At 41.5% G+C, this 17,804-nt stretch overlaps 2 protein-coding genes across 2 annotated transcripts; both read right to left on the reverse strand.

Annotated features, from left to right (window-relative positions):
- Nucleotides 1-4,588: 4,588 nt before the first annotated feature.
- LOC115664767 (GEM-like protein 1) lies at nt 4,589-5,409 on the reverse strand. The gene is made up of 2 exons (XM_056306996.1): nt 5,167-5,409; nt 4,589-4,807 (listed from the first exon to the last, which is right to left on the reverse strand). Exons 1-2 carry the CDS (start codon nt 5,407-5,409, stop codon nt 4,589-4,591), a joined length of 462 nt encoding a protein of 153 aa, XP_056162971.1.
- A 791-nt stretch (nt 5,410-6,200) lies between these two features.
- LOC115663328 (uncharacterized) lies at nt 6,201-6,844 on the reverse strand. The gene is made up of 2 exons (XM_056307050.1): nt 6,471-6,844; nt 6,201-6,364 (listed from the first exon to the last, which is right to left on the reverse strand). The coding sequence occupies exons 1-2, from the start codon at nt 6,682-6,684 to the stop codon at nt 6,216-6,218; spliced, it is 363 nt and encodes a 120-aa protein (XP_056163025.1). The 5' UTR covers nt 6,685-6,844; the 3' UTR covers nt 6,201-6,215.
- Nucleotides 6,845-17,804: the final 10,960 nt, after the last annotated feature.

Here is a 17,804-nt window from a genome sequence, read left to right on the forward strand (position 1 = left end):
ATATATGTATTAGGGAAAATTCCAATTTATGATCCAAAGTGGGGCCATTTTCTCAATTTAGGGTCCCAAGTGGACTTAGTACCAAATTGGTACCCAAAGTCCCAAAAAAGTGTCAAATAAGGGTCTGGGTCGCCGGCCGGCCAAAATACTCGCCGACCGACGATCCCGCGACTGTTCCGGCGAACGGAAACAGTGTTTTTATATATATTTTTTCTTTTTTCTGTTTTATTCTTTTCCTTTTCCTCTTTTTTTTTCTCATTTCCCTCCAGGCCATTGCCTGGGCCAAGTGAAGTTGCCATAGGCCTCGGGCGGAGGCGGCCCTCGCCGGCGAGGGGGACCCGGGGGCCGGCGAGGCGAGGTCGCCCACCTCCCGTGCCCGTAGGCGGGCGACCCTCGCCCTCGAGTCCGGCGAGGCGGCGACCTCGCCAGCCTCGTCCGCCCGCGGACTGAGGGCGGCCCTCGCCCTCGCCGTGGGCCGGGCGACCTCGCCGGCCCTGGAGTCGAGCCAGGGCCGGGCGAGGGCCGCCCTCGCACGGGGCGTTTGCCGGGCGAGCGGGCGCCCTCACCGGGTCCGGCGAGCTCGCCAGGATCTAGCAGGCGGTCGCCCTCGCCTTGACCCGGGCGAGGCGCGGCCCTCCCGACCTGGGTCACCCTCGCCGGCGAGGGCCGCCTCCGCCTGAGGCCGACGACCTTCGCCGGCCTCGGTAATGGCCGGCGGAGGGAAAGGAGAAAAAAAAGAGGAAAAGGAAAAGAAAAAATAAATAAATAAAAACACTTGTTTCCGTTCACGGAACAATGGAGATCGCCGCCCGGCGGTATTTTGGCTAGGCGACCCGCACCCTTATTTGACACTTTTTGGGGACTTTGGGTATCAATTTGGCACTAAGTCCACTTGGGACCCCAAATTGAGAAAATGGCATCACTTTGGACCCCAAATTGGAATTTTCCCTATGTATTATATGTATGTATGATTGGGAATGTTCAAGAGTGCCTCCAGAGAGTTATTGAGATAATTTGTTAGGAGCGATGAAAAATATTTGAGATTGTACAAAATGTGCGTGGCACGATCTTATCGGTATTCCTGTGTGCACATTTTAAGGAGGCCCTTTTTGCACGAGCAGACATTGTGCGAGTTCCCATCTCGGTGACTTCTTCAGAGATGGATAGTGTTGCCCTTTTCTTTTCTTTTTCGCTAGGGAGATTCGAAAACTTGAAGAATAAGTAACAAGAGGGTACCAAGTCTTTCTTTTCTCTCGCTTTTTTCGTTTTTTCTTTTTTGCCGTACAAATTTTAAGAGTCCATGGTCTTTTCAAACCGGGCGTGCCTAGCACGAGACTGTACGTGTTGTTGTCCTTAATGTAAGCGGGTGAAAGAAAAAAGTCTTAAATAAGCAAGAGAAAGAAACGGCTCTCGAACAACCAAGCTCTTTTAAGGGAAAAACATAAGTCGGATCTCATACATGTCGAGGGATAGAATTTCAGAAAATGCGAGACATTTTCCTTGATCTTCGTCATTATGATGCCGTCCTTTATTTAGGGACGAAAACTATTACCATTTGATTAAAAAAAAATCCGCACGAAAAATGGGTTTAGAGGTTGATATCTTTCTCCGATTTTACATTACATATATATATATATATATATATATATATATTTGTCTGTCACAACTGGCATACTTTGTTTTTTATTTATTAAAAAAAAAGGGGGGGAGAGGAAAGAATATTCGTTTTTTCTTCTTCTTCTTCTTCTACTTCTTCTTTTTTTTTTTCTAATTTTATTTTTATTTTTAGAAGAAGAAGAAGAGCGTAGCGGATATTCTCTGCAGGAAGCTTGGATGGGATGATATACCCAACCGCCCATCACAAGCCGCCACCTACCCCCTCGGAGTCGGATAACACTTCCGCCACCCACACCACAGTCCCTCTCTCTCTTTCGAGCTAATATCGAAATTTCTATTATTTTCACCAAATCCGACCAAAAAAAAAATAAATGAATTATTTTACCAATTGCCCCCCACGCCAGAAACGTGCTTTTCCGACCCACTTCAGTCCCCACCAATTTTTGTCTCGAGAAAAAAGCCACAAAAGAAATCTCAAACTTTACCGATAGTGATACATTTGCCTTAAATTATTTTTATGTGGCACCAAAAACTCCAAAGTAGTACCCATACAACACATTGATCCCAAACTTATACTTGCACGACGCATTTATCCCAAACTCCTTGAAGACGATTGGAGTAAATATGTCACGCTCTACAAGTTTAGGATTTTGGATATCACGAAAAATAAAATTTCGGGATAAATATATCACACAATGGGCATAGTTTAAGATTTTTTTTGTGTGGCTTTTACCCTTTTCCTTTTCCCTTTTTCAATTCAAATGATTCCGATTCACCCAACGAATAGAAAGAGAAAAGAAAACCATATAATTCCCATTAGAAAAACTGCTCACGTTTTGGCTCGCGCACGATCCACCACGTGGTAAAGAGCGATAACCCAAGCGACTTCGGAGGTGGGGTCCGTTCTTGCTGTGTTCGATGGAGCCTTGACCGATGCACCATGAATCGGGCGAGACCTTATTACATTTATTGACCTAAACGAGTCAAAAAGGCTGGGATTTGCAATTGATGCCGCTACATATGATTCCCCTTAGCCCCAACTGGTGACGACATCATAGTCCTTGACTTGAGTTGGCCTCTCGGCTTCTATCTCTTTCGCGGGGTCTCTCAAGTTGACATCACAAGGCGCCACCCGCCAAATCAATCTACGTCCCACGCTTACTTTAAGAGATGATGGGGTGGTTCTGATTGGTTCACCTTTTGCGTCGCCAGGTCTTCCCATACAGAGGGTTTGACAAGTGGGGTTTGAGCGTCCAATGTTAGACCCCCTGATCACTTTTCCAAAAGGGTCACTTGCTAGGGGAGAGATTGGTTGGCCCGAAAGGAAAACTTTCATTGGCAGGCTCCATGAGATGACTACGCACGGGTAGTGATTTTAGCGCGTGTAAAGTCAAAAAAGGAACGTAAAACTTTGTGTTGCCTCTGAGGGGCGATTGATGTGACCGGCGGCAACGGATGAGGCACGGGAAGGAACGGTGCAAATGCAGAGCGAAAGGCGCGGACACGATAGGACGGGTCGGGCCGTCGTGGATCAACACGTTCGCCGGGGTAAAAATCAAATTCTTTGGCACGTGAAAAAAGGGTGAGCCACGATTATTTAAATGACACGGCGTACATTGAGAACACGATTCTGTCCCTTCTGACACGTATTGCCAGGCGAGAAAACTATATTATATGGCACACCATTATATGGAAAGCGAACGGGGTACGCGAAACTAGTATTCTTTTTATGCAGTTCGAAGGCATCTGTACCATGACCCTACAGGTCCTAATCCTATCAAGATTAAACAAAGTAAGAAACGTGAACATCAGTCCCTGTCTCACGACAAAGCATATGAGCCGACCCGACGCTTAACGAGCACGTAGGTACAAGTCTACATTGAACAGGGCTCAGATCATGTGGAACACGCCAAGAGAAAAACATAGACATAGAGAGAGGTAGGTTCTTATATAAAATGATAACCATAAGCACATGCCATCTTTTCTATTCTGTCTTCTTTATAAATTTTTTGGCTAAACTATTAGCACATGATATCACACGTTACACAATCATTGACAGGATGAGCATTGAGCATTCTCCTCCATTTATCTATTCTCTTTTAGCATTCACAAATCTACATTGAGAGATCGTCAAAAGATTGAGGACTATATTATAAAAATTAAAAAGTTTAGGACTGAATAGACAGTCCTACAATAGGTTTAGGACTCGAAAGCTTTCAACATTTTGTTTGCTGGTTTGGTTTGCTGGAGAAATGATTGGAACAGGTCTGTGGATTCTCAGTCTCCCGCATAGAAAATAGTTTCCCGGGCGACTTTGTGATCAAGGGACGTGTCGTTCCGGCGATCTTGCAAATAGAAGTTTGCTGCAATAAAATACTTCTTCCCTTTCGACAATTAGATCATATGGGGTTAAGCATTTGGAGCAAAAGGTGATTCAGATTATAATTGTCGTTATCAGCTGTAGTGCGATCATAAGCCAGCTTCCATAACTGAACAACCCAATTATCAAAGGGAAGAAGAAGAAACAAAGCTCCGACAGCTGCTTCAAAGAATATAATTACCTGCTGCAAGAGGAAATGTTGCTGTCGAAGTCCCACTTCTACAGGCCAAGAAAGATTGCATACAGTGGCCAGTGATACAACATGTGACTATCTACGGATCAATGCGAAAATAACACTAGAACAAGAAGCTTTCAATGCATCATGCATTGGTCACTCACGACATATCTCAGTCCATTGGCAATTATGGGTATCTGAAATTCTGAAACGACTGGCCATAGCCATTCAGGCGTATCTAACAAGAGCAATATTGAAGAAAGCTCTAGTGATCCTCCTCTGTGGGACTGTGAAAGCTTTATCTTCTTTTATTTTACATTACGAAGTAAAACATTAGATGTCAAGTATCCATACAAGTCAGACACACATCCAAATTATTCAAGTACAGTCGAATATCTCTTCCCCAATCTCACGAGTTATTGTACTGGTATATTCCTAACCATGTCATTGTCCCAATGGGGCTGCAAGTGCTGCAAAGCCTCATTTTTGTTCTTGAGAGCCTTATCGTACGATATAAAACCCATGAACGAGAATTCACAACCATCTCTCGTAACAACCAGGATGTACTTTTCAGAAGGATTCAACATGTTTGAATAAGGACTAACAGTGCTCAACTGATCGAGCAGCAGAACCACCTAGACAATCAATCAGGATGAAAGCACTTTAAAAACTGATGGTTGGAGAGTGAAGCTCAGCGGAGCTTGACAAACTTTTTCCAGGGTGTGTTTCACTACATTCAGATGCTTCTTGCTTAGATAAGATCAAAATGATGGAAAAATGATCCAAGGCACAGTGAAGTAATACAGACAATGAGTAAAATGAAGGTCCTGTCCAGTGAAGGTTCTCCGAAGAGGGGAAACGAAGATAATAACTCAGGCTATGAATTTGTCATGCATCAAAAACTTATCATGATTCAGACCAAAGGTCAGTGCTTATCAATTTGAAACCGCAATCCTAGAGCAAATGCAATTACAGGAAGATTGGAAAAGGTTACCTTGTGATACATCCACTGTTGCTGCCCTGAGGGAGAGTATTGGCAAAGAGGGTTATCACTACAGAAGGCCAATCTCTTGTTTGACAAATACAGTGTCCCAATGACAGGCCCAGTGGAAGAGGATAGATAGCAAGCATATGCCTTCAGGAGCTTCTCTCCCGGAGGAATCTCAAACGTATTTTGAAATACCTTATCCTGTCCCCCCTCGGTGAGCACTTTTGTCCCCTGAGCAAGTGGAGCCATCGCTGCGTCTCTGATGCTAGGGCCGGTTCTAACTGTTTCACACAAACATAGCACAATTACCAATTAGTTGAGGTCAGGCAAGTGTAGAGAGTTCTTAACAACACACTCCAATCGATTGGAAACCATGAGGAGACAAATAAACTAAAGAACGGGCTTTGTCTCTTACAAGTCACAAATAAACTAAAGAACGGACAACAAGCCAGCTGCAGTGATTGCTCTTACAGGACAAAGCTAATTCTCCTTCTTCACGGGGAAAAAGGTGAAGAGCCAAGAGACGATCATTCATCTAGTCCAACGTTCAGTCACGCAAAGAGCCCACTGGGTCCGGATGGCTTTAGAAAATTATGGAAAACAAACCATGTCCTCGACGGAAGTGCCATGTTATGCATTTGGCAATTTGTTATAAGTAGGAATCGACATAGATTGCCAAAAGAATAAGCGCCGAAGATAGCATCGCACATCAAAGTTGAAGCTCCTCTAGATGAATAATCAAGGGACTTGATCCACTCAACACTCAACAGCTAATTGGCGGATTAAATACACAGATTATGAAGCATGTATCTTAGTTCCTAGGTGGTAACTGCAGAAGAAGACGATGAATGATCATTTGCACTGATTCCTAAAACCACAGGACCGCAATGGTATGAGGCCAACATGCGGACAAACGACGACAATGAAGAACGAGGTGCCAAACTCTTTTGGATTCAATATTTACTTCCATAGCATTCACTTATATTGCAGAAACAGAGAAAAAATATATGCAAGCAAGCTATCAGATACGTTTCCACGAATAATCCAAAATGTTTCTATCTGATTATACAGACATATTTTGCGAGAATGTAGAGAAAACTCACGGTGATGCCGAAATTGTCCGCGAGTGCCTCTGCTTTTCGCAAAGCATCTTCGAACCTCTTGCCACACCAGTTCAACGTGTGGCGTATCTTGTTCATCGAACCTGCAAACAAACACCAGCAAAGCGTCGGCCCTCATCAACGCCATCCTCAAAAGCCTAATCATCAACCATAACTTCCGACGCGAGAACACACCTCGACAGTACTCACTCTTGCCAGGCGGCGCGGAAGCATTCAGCGGAGCGACGTGGACGTAGAGGTTCTCGCCACCGCCGCTCTGGTTGAGGTTGTTGGCGAAGCCGGAGGCCGAGCCGCTCGGGGCGGCGTGCATGTAGCTGGAGTGGAAGCTCGCGGGGCTGGCCTTGCCAGCAACCCAGGTGGCAGCGTGCTGGTTCGCGGGGTGCGCCCAGGGCTCCACCGGCATCCCCACCACGCACGTGCCGCAACGCGTCGCCGCCGGTTCTTCTTCTTCTTCGTCTTCGTCTCCGTCTCCGTCGCGCAAGAAACTTCCGCACAAGAAAAGAGAGCAGAGATAGAATCTAGAAAAGAGCTGCGAACGATAAACGAGAATCAGAATCCGAATGAGAATGGTGATCAACTTTTCTTTTTTCCCTTTTTTTTTTTGGGTCTGAATTTTCGAATTTAACGGTTCGATGCGTTTGAGTCTAGAAGCGACCTGCCTCGCTAAAGCAAAGAGACTATTACTAAAAGGAAGCAAACTAGTAGCGTGGCGATGATTCTTTGCATCCGAGGACGCGACCTTTCTGTTATTACGGATTTGGGCCCCTGAACTTTTTGTTTATTTCCGCCCCGTATCCCAAATTAAGGAACCTGTTATCGATAAAGTGTTTCTTAGGAATCTTTGGACTTTGAGAAAATCCCTAATAATTAAGGGTGCATCCATTTCATTGAAAATAAGTGATTTGAAAAATATTTTTTGAAAAGTAATTGCTTATGTCGTTTAGAAAATTAGCCAATGGAAAATGTTTTCATCATCGATTACAATCTATGCCTAATTATTTCTGTGGGCAATGAAAAAAATTTTCATTCATTTATTTTTGTAAGGAATACAAGTGATTATTTTTCGGAAAATATTTTCCAAATTGCTCATTTTCCGCGAAACGAATGCACCCTAGTTCAAATGATTATTTCTAAAATTGTTTTTAAAAAAATTAAAATTTTAAAAAATAATCAGTCTGGTCCGGTTCGGTTTCCCGTGGAACTGAGAAGCGGACTGAAAATCACTTTCCAATTTTATGGAACCGGGAACCAGACCGGGCGCCCTTTGGAACCGCCCAAAACTAGCCGGTTCTGTCTAGGCGGTTCCTAATTTGGGTGGCAACGCTCCGTTCGATTCTCTTTTCCTTACTTCTTAATCGAAAAATGCAAATGAAGTTATATGAAAGTCAAATCTTGAAAATGGCGAAATTATATTCACAAAAATTGTAAATTTTCACATCCATTCTCAAAGCGGTATTTTGTTTGCCCTCGCCTATTTCCAGTTCGTTCGATTTGATATGGAGAGTGATGTAGTGCTGAAAAATGACAGTAGAAAGCGTTTGGAGCAGTAAACACGATCTTGAAAACTGAACACGAAAATACTCATTTGCATTCGAAATGAAATAAAGTCAAGTAGAATACTCAAACCTAGTTTTAATAAAGATGACATATATCTCCTCCTATTATAAAATTTCCTCCTGACGTAATAGCTTTAGATAATGAATCTTTAAAGGAAAATTAATATCATTTTTTTAGTGCACATTTAACACTAAATAACTTTAGCAACATAGTAAATAGAATAAGAATTTAATTAATCTCATGTATTATTGTTATTAAGGGAGAGATCATCTTTTGGTATCTCCCACTATTCTTTGATTCCACTATTTATTGTATAGGTAACTATCTCGTACTCCCCCTCCTTTAAATCAAAGTTCTTTATTGTCTCTCTCCATTTGTCATTTTTCAACATTATTTGGAGTGACGATTGATGCACCATGAAGCAACGCGTACATAGCAACCGCTGGAGTGCCATGAAGCCATGCGTAGAGCAGGTTCCGTGCTAGCTAGATTTTTAAGCAAGGACTTCCAATAGAAAATCTTGTCACAACTTTCAGCACAGTGCTACGAGTACCGAGTTTGGGTTAATGTCATCCTTAATATGATAATGCTAAAGGATGATACAAGCGTAATTAAGATCCATAAACATAGTCATAGACATATACAATCTCATGATAGCCATGGAAGGGGAGCTACACATAATACATCATCGATACCACGTTTCAATTTGCCCCATGTCACTGGATGAATTGGTATCGAAATGGGTCTATGTGTAACATCCTCAATTTCAGTTTCTGAGAAATGGCTATGGTTTAAGTTTGGTGATTTTCCAATCGGAGCAAATTTTACTCTTATTCTGGAAAATCCAGATTCGGATCCTCTGTACCCCTTCGTTTTGTCATTTTTGTGAAGACTTTTGTGATCAGAATTTTCAAACATTTCCTTCTTAAAAGTTTCTCCAAACATCTTGAAGTTTTACATACTTTAATTTCAAAATTTTTGGACTTGATATGAGTAGTACGATAGCCTAATTTCTGACCGTATAAAACTGCCCAGAATGGGTATTTCTGTGATGTTCACACTTTCTTGATTTTCTACAAATTTTTCTGGGCCGAATTTGAACAAACTTCATCACAAAAGTTTTTGAGAAATCTTTCTCTATAACATATATAAATCTTGGAATTTTTGGAGATGATTTGGATTCTGGAAAGAGCTTACTTTGAAAAGCAAAGATTCTGTTCCAGCGAACTGTTTTTAGTCTATCTTCGAGCTATTAGAAGTTATGTTTATAGAAAGATTCAGATTTTGTGTTCTTCATGAAAAATATTTGCTAAGGCCTTGTTTATAACATACCCAAATTTGAGAATTTTTGGAGTCCATTTACTATGTTTTCAAGTCCGATTTCGCGAACAGTGCAAAACTGCCAGTTTTGTCAGATTTCACAAATTCATCATTTTCTATATGAGAACGTTGGAATCTCAACATGATGTCTTCTGGTGATTTAATGTGCTCATTCTGAGCTTTCAAATGAGCTATGCTAAGTTTTGATTGGAGGTCACACGAAGGGGGAAACTGAGAGGGAACCAAGAGACAAGAAGGAGGGTTCTAGAAAGCAAGAACTTGGTGAGCAAGTTGATCAAAGCTTGGTGAGCAAGTTGGTCAAATTTTGGTGAACAAGTTGAAGAGGAGCCTATAAATAGAGGCACCCTTCTCTTTTCCTCATAACACACACACCACCTCATCTTCCTCTCTTATTTCTCATTCTCACGCCTCTCTCTCATCTCTCACCCTCACGCCAAACACTTCTCTCTCTCTCTCTCTCTCGCCATTGTTGCCGCCGATCGCCGTAGACGTTTTCTTATGATTATAGGTGATTATTGGTAAGTGAATTCCATAACACTTGGATAGGGCAATGTGTTACATGGTTGGAACGCACAATATAAGTGGATTCCCTAATCTCAGGATAGGAAGTTATGATGCGTTGTTGGCTTGAGTTCTCACCCGAGCCTTTGTTGAGACTTGCGTGTTTTTGTTTGTCTCGATGTTGCACGCATCGCTTGTTACAATGCTTGACGTTTTCATCCATGCTTATTGATTTATAAGAGGATAGAACGTGGTGTTACGAGTTTGACTCGAGTAGTGATCGTGTCTGTGATGCTCGATGTTTGCATGAATACTTCTTGTTTTGCTTCGTAATCGTAAGTCAAGGCACGTACGAGTCACGAAACGGGGTGTCGTATGGTCTCGTACTCATGTTGTGGCGTCACGGGACGAGTTCGGCTTGGTAGGGGTTTACATTGGGATGTGTAGATCCAGGCCAAGTTCGGCTCCGAGCCGGCGCTTGGCATGGCGGACCGAACCACATACCCTTGACCGCGACCCGCATGTCAGGCAAATGTTCTAGAGATCATGATTACACAAGCACGGCACGCCTTTGGGCTTGATTGCATGGACTAATAAAATCAAAATACTAAACCGGCTTGTGTGACCCATGATGTGTGATCACTAAATAAAAGAAGAAGACTGCCATCACATAGCATTGGCGGCGATGCCTTGGTAAACTAGCACCTGGATGCCCTAGTTGAGCTAGGATGCCTGGGTTGAGCTCGGATGCTTCGGGTGAGCTACCCCCGAGATGTCTCGGTTGAGCCGGGATGCCTTTGTTGAGCCGGGATGCCCTGGTTGAGCCAGGATGACGATACATGAATCTTATATGTGTGCCAGTATGTGATAAATTAAGTCTATATGTGTGCTGGTATATGTGCTTATTGATAAGCCGAATTTATGTGACCGGATAAAGGTGAGTTTCCATGTGAACATAACAAGGGCAATGTCAGAGTATTTGCTATTGATTTGCCATCGACATAAGGCGGGGAAAGTATTTGTATGCGTTAGTACGACGGCGAGGCATCATCCTGCAAGAGTATTAGTGAATTTACTCATTGAGTCTCCCCAACTCATTCCCCGTTGTTTTCCTTTTTAGGTCCGTAAGACGGAGGATGACATAGAGGAGCTTGGATTAACCTCGGCCTTTGCTTGTGATATGATTTGTACGTAGGAGCGGCCCGTGAAAAAAGGGCTTGTAAATTATGTTTATGTAAAATGGCAATAATGTGTCTTTCCTGTTATGCTTTTTCTGATTTCTAGCTATTATGATGTTTGGGAATTTGTTTACACGTTTCCGCATGTATTTAATAATCAGATGAAAGAAACGGGATGGCGGCAAGCCTGTAATGTCAAATTAATAACCTCGAGGGTAAGATAAGGATGTTACATATTAATACAAGGTTTGCTCATGATACTTGCATAACCCCGTTGTTTGTTCTGATTGTGATTGTCCCGAATTAATTGTTTTCGCTTGTGCTTAGTCAAAGATAATAACAAACGGGATGTCACACTAATAACCCCGAGGTGGGGATATTACACTATGCCTGTGTAATACTAGTACTAATATAGTCAAGATGAGAATCTTCATAAGTTATTTCGCTAGTTGATAAAGTGGATACGGTATCAATGCCTTCATCAGTACAAGTTCCATCATCCCTTGTTGACATTTCTGTTGGATAAAAGAGTGGCTTGGGAGGTATTTGTAGATCATCTGCTTCTCTTTTCAGCATTTCCAAGACTTTGCGCATCGAAGGGCGATCGCTAGGACTCCATTGTATACACCAAAGAGCAACTATTATAATCTTCTTTACTATTACATATAATATACATATATATGTATGTATGATCGGGTATGTTCATGAGTGCCTCCGGAGAGTTATTGAGATAAGCTCTTATGAGTGATGAAAAATGTTTGAGATTATATGAATTGTGTGCAAAGCAATTATATCAGTATTCATACCTGCGCATTTTAAGGAGGCCCCTTACATGGGTAGACATTGTGTGAGTTTCCTTGTCGTGACTTCTTTAGAGATCGGTTGCGTTACCCTTTTCTTTTCTTTTTTGCCAGGGAGATTCGAAAACTTAAAGAATAAGTAACGGGATCCTACCGAGTCTTTCTTTTCTCTCCATTTTTTTTCCTTACAAATTTTGAGATTCCATAGTCTTTTCAAGCTGGATGTGCCTAGTAAATGAAATCCGCCTCGGCCTCTTTTCCCTTGTTTCCTTAACTAGCATGAGATCGTACGTGTTGCTGCCCGTAAAGTAAGCGGGCGAAAGAAAGTCTTAAATGAGTAAAAGAAAGAAAACGGCTCTCGAAGATCCGAGCTCTTTTGAGGGAAAAACATAAGTCGGATCTCATCTATCTCGAGGGATAGAATTTCAGAAAATGCGAGAAATTTTCCTGATCATTGTCATTATGATGTCATCCTTTATTGAGGGACAAAAAACTATTACCCGTGATAAAAAAATCCGCGCAAAAAATGGGTTTTGAGGTTGAAATCTATCTCTGATTTTACCTTACATGTATATATTTGTGTAACACAACTGGCAGGAGAGGAAAGAATGTTCATTTTTTCTTCTTATTCTTTTTTTTTTTTCTATTTTTCTATTTTTTATTTTTTTATATTTTGAAGAAGAAAAGCAGCGGATATTCTGTGCAGAAAGCCTGGATGATACGTAACTGCCCATCACAAGCCGCCACCGCCCTCGAAGTCGGATAACTTCGCCACCCACACTCCTCTCTCTCTCTCTCTCTCTCTCTCTCTCTCTCTCTCTCTCTCTCTCTCTCTCTCTCTCTCTCTCTCTCTCGTTTTTGAGCTAATATCGAAATTTCTATTATGTTGACCAAATACCCCCGCGCCAGAAACGTGCTTTTCCAGATTAAAAAAACTCGGGTTAATATTACGAAAGATCTCAAACTGATATATTTATGACAAATTTATCCCAAACTAACCTCAAACTGGTACACCCGTGACAAATTTACCCTATCTCGTTTTTGAGCTAATATCGAAATTTCTATTATGTTGACCAAATACCCCCGCGCCAGAAACGTGCTTTTCCAGATTAAAAAAACTCGGGTTAATATTACGAAAGATCTCAAACTGATATATTTATGACAAATTTATCTCAAACTAACCTCAAACTGGTACACCCGTGACAAATTTACCCTTCGTTAGTTTCCGTTAAATTTGACCGCCAAATTGCTGAGTTGGATGACACGTGGCAGTTGACGGATGTATCGATTTTGGGTTTTACCCTCTATTTGTCACAGGTGTATCAGTTTGTAATTTTTCCTGATATTAATCTAATTTAATAGAAACTAACGGAGAGTATATTTGTCACCAATGTATCGGTTTGGGGTTTTTGATAGTCAGAATATTAGTTTGGGGTAAATTTATCACATGTGTATCAGTTTGGGGTTTTTGATGGTCAAAAAATTGGTTTGGGATAAATTTATCGTAAGTGTATCGATTTGAGATTTTTCATGGTATTAATCCAAAAAACTTTCAATTCCAACCATTTTTTTTCTCTTCCCTCTTCAATTCGAATGACTCGGATTCACCCACAAAAAACAAAAAAAAAATAATAATAAGAGAATCGCCTATTTCCCATTAGAAAGCTCCCTCGCGTTTTGTGTGCGCATGAATGACCGGGTGGCAAAGGCAATAATCAAAGTGACTTTAGAGGCGGGCCTTCGTGCTTTTTGTAGACGGAGCCTCGACCAATGCATGTGAATCGGGCGGGATTTTACGCCCACATCAAGGCACCCACCCTGTCTGTTTGGTACAAGATTGAAGGAACATTTGAGGGGATAGTATAGACAGGAGGAAGAAATAGGTAGAGACGGAAATGATTGCTTATAAACTCAAAAAGTCTTTCGAGGACTCACAGAAACCCCTCGGATGGTTCGACAATAACATGAACGAGTCAAAACGGGGTCGAAGCAATTATCCCAAAGAGATGGATTTGCAATTGATGCCGCCAATGATTCCCGTAGCATAAATAAGTCAAGGAGTTTGGTTTCCTTAATGGGGTCAAAGCCATTATTATCCCGAAGAGATGATGATGATGATGGATTTGCAATTGACGCTGCCAGATGATTCCCTTATAGCATAAATGAGTCAAGGAGTTTGGTTACCTTAATGGGGGTCAAAGCCATTATTATCCCAAAGAGACGATGATGATGGATTTGCAATTGATGCTGTGCCAGATGATTCCCTTAGGCCATAATTGGGGATGACATCTTGTCTTGCACAGAGTTGGCTTCGGCTTCTTCCTCTTTCATGGGTCTCTCCACTTGACATCACAAGCACCACCCACCAAATCAATCTATGTCCGCACTATTTTAAGAGATGGGGGGGTTCTGATTAGTGTACCTTTTGCGTCATCGGGTCTTTTTAAAAGGCTTTGAAAAAGGAGGGTTTTGCGTCCAATGGATTGACCCTGATCAGATTCCCAAAAGGGTCACTTACCAGGGGAGAGATTTGTTGGTCCAAAAGAAAACTTACAAGACTCTCGTTTTCTTTTATCGGTAGACTTTATGAGGTATGACTGCTCGTGGGTAGTGATTTCGGAGGGTGAGAAGTCAAAAAAGGAATGTAAAACTTGTATTTCCTCTGAGGGGGCAATTGATGTGACCGGCGACATCGGATGGGGCACGGGAAGGAACGGTGAAACACGGAGTGAAGGCACGGACATGACAGGATGGGTCGTCATGGATTAACACGTTCGCCGGGAAAAATCAAATTCTTTGGCAAGTGAAATATTAACACCTAAATTTTGACTAACAATTTAGTGATTACTTATACAGAAAATTATGAATTAAATTTTAATCTTTAGAAAAAATATTAAAGTTAAATTGCATAGCATTTAGTTTTAAGAACATTTATTATATAATTGCCTTTATATTGAACTAGTTGTGGATGGATTTAAATGAATAGTTCTGAACTTAATGAAATGGACTATGCCCGCATGGATAAAAAATTTTGGCCTAGCCCATTCATTTTTGCGCGAGGGGTCTACACTCGGAAAGAATTGTCATAAGTTCACAATCTAGGGAGATGCATCATGCAAAAGGTTATGTTCTTGATTGTGTGCATATTATATGTTTGCCATATATTTGGTGCATAATTCTCGATCAAGAATCAAGAAAACAAAGAGACTAGAAAGAAAGAGATTCTTTTCCAAGTCTTGAAAGGAGTAATCTTGTTGGTTTAGGCGTGGAATCTTGGCTGAAATATGGACAATATTCTGATTTGGCGAGGGAAGAAGGAAAAAACAAATATAAATGGACATGCGTATGAGAAGGAAAGAAATTGCATATCTAGATAGTGCAATATGTGGTTGGAAAGAGGAAAAAATTGTATATTCTCTTTCCTTGGTGGGCTCCTTTTCTTTGCATATAAAATGGATGATAGCACAATGCGTAAAGGGGAGCTCTGATAATTCCCAAAAGACAATTTCAAAGAGCACGAGATACATGTGAGGAAATAGTAAGACTAAAGAACAAGAGTGAGAAAGTGCCGTCTCATCGCTGCGCCGCCTTGGGCCCGTGTCGCCTCACCGTCGCGCCCGCGCCGCCTGCTCACGGTCAGACCTGTGGCTGTGAGTAGCTTGCTGCCGCAATTGCTCCCATGCCCATCTCCACCTACCGCCGCTGCTACCCCCGCTCCGACGAGCCCAAAACCGTCGTCTCGCGCTGCTGCTTCCAGTCGCTGCATCGCCAGGCTCCGACACCGCCACACTCCCTAATGTTGACGTCGCAGCTACCGTGACCGAGACCATCGAATCAAGCACTCTCCCACCGTGGACACCCCACATCCAAAGCTCCTCAGCCGAGTCCCAGTCAAGTCCAGTAGATTCCCTGCCGTTGAATTTACACACTTGGTCTTGCTTTCTTGTTCAGTGGGTCCAACGAAGTCGACAGAATTCGTTGGATCCAACATGAATTATCTGCAGGTTTTTGTTTGGTCTTGTTGGGAAGTCCGATAAATCTCCTTGCCGGTTATTGTGATTCCCTCTGATGACGAAGCCATGAAGTAGCAGCTCGGCGCCTAACTCCGCCAAGATCTCCGTGAGCATCCCTCACCGTGAGCGTCCACATTGCCAACCAGCCTTGGCCGTGAACCACCATCGAGACGAGCTGCTCGTGATCCATCGCCAGTCCGACCCGCCGCCGTTCGCCGGTCCAAACTTGGAAAGCAAATATTCGAATTAGGTAAAATCTCATCTAATTTGCTTTTCGAGTATATTTTTTCCATATTTAAAATATTATAATCTTGTGTGAATCTTTGAATGATATCATCGTATCTATTAAATTCCCGAATAGCCTTTAAATTAGGAATTGTTTTCTAATTTCACAACGTGCATATGATCGATAGTCCGACTTCATGCCCGAAATATGACTCGCGATCGCACGGAAAATCGTCAATCCGATCTTCCGCCCGAGATATGATTCGCGATTACGTGAAAAATTGGCCAATCCGATCCTCATGCCCGGGATATGATTCGTCAATCTATTGTTTCTAAATTTAAATGGATATGGATACTATTGATTTGGTGTCGTGTTAATTTTATTGCTATTTCTTTCCGTTTTTGTTGTTGTTTGAATTGAATTGATTGTGTTTTTAAAAAAAAAAATAAAAAGATTAGTTAATAATTCGAAATCTATTTTTTATATAATATTGCATATTTAGAGTAATTTTCTCATTCCGAATTTAATAAAATACCAAAAATATATTCTTAGAATAAATCAGATTTTCATTGCTAGGAAAGATTGTAGGTTTAAATTAAAGTATTTAATTAATTTCGAATTTCATGAAAAATACAAAAATATCATATGCATGTCATATACATTAATTGCATCTTGCTTGCATGTCATCTTGTGTCATCTTGCCACGTCATTCATACCTTGCCATGTGTCATTGCTTACGTGTCATTAGAAATTGCACGTCTAGGTTCATTTGTGTGCCATATTAGAATAGTCCATTTAATTGTTGTTAGAATTAAGACATTTAGGTAATTGTATGTCGTGTGTAGTCATGGCCACGGTTGAACCGGCGGTTCCGGTTCATGGCCATGCATGAACCGGAACTGGCCGGTTCGGTTCCGGTTCGTAATTTAAAAATTAAAAATACAAATTATGAAATAAAAAATAATAAATTATAAAAATATGAAAATTCAATATAAATTATAATCAAAATGAAAATTGTAGGGATGATTGGTTCTCGATCGGAATCGGGAACCGAACCGATAAGACCGGTTCTTTAATTTTAGAACTAGGAATCGAACCGACAAACCTTAGAACCGGGAACCGGACCATTGGTCCAGTCTAGTTCTAAGTGGTCCAAGACTCCAATGGAACCTTTTGCTCTTAACTAGAAAAGATCATAGCCACAAAAGGCATACAACTTCACAAAATCATGGTGGCTTGTTTTATAATACAACCCTTGATAATCACTTCGTATTCATTCTTCATTCGATGTGGGACTCTTGGCATTTGCAAGACAAGTCAAGAGTCTCACATTGAAGGTGTTCAAGGTAAGCTGAGAGTCCCACATCGAATGGGAATAAAGAGACCATCAAAGGAGTTGTTTATAAAACCCAAATAAGTCTTGTAATTAGAGTTCAATACACAAAGCCAAGCATTGTAATTGAAAATCAATGTATTTACAATGCATGGCAATTAGAGTTCAATTTGTTTTATAAAAAAATTAAATAATGACTTTTTTTTTAAATTTATTATTATTTAAAAAAATTTGGAACCGGAACCGGGCCCGTAGGCCACGGGCCGGTTCCGGTTCCAACCGTGGGCCCGGTTTGACCGGGCCGGTTCCGGGCCAAAACCGGCCCGTGGCCATGACTAGTCGTGTGTCATGTTAGACTAGCATCATGCATTGCATATAGTTTATTTTTTTCATTAAATAAGCGAAAACTCCAAAAAAAAATATCGTGTGAATTGCGTGTTAATTAGAAATCATATTAGGGTGTTGATGTGATTTTCTAACTAACATTGCAGATGCTTTCATTACTTTGAGGTAAGTTCCTATCTTGCAATTTATTTATTGCTTTGCATTATTGAGTGTTTTATTATTGGTTGCG

The sequence above is a fragment of the Syzygium oleosum genome, unplaced genomic scaffold (genome assembly GCF_021117445.2).
Source record: "Syzygium oleosum isolate NSW1041296 unplaced genomic scaffold, Sole_v2.1 Sole_v2.49, whole genome shotgun sequence".
Lineage (NCBI taxonomy): Eukaryota > Viridiplantae > Streptophyta > Magnoliopsida > Myrtales > Myrtaceae > Syzygium > Syzygium oleosum.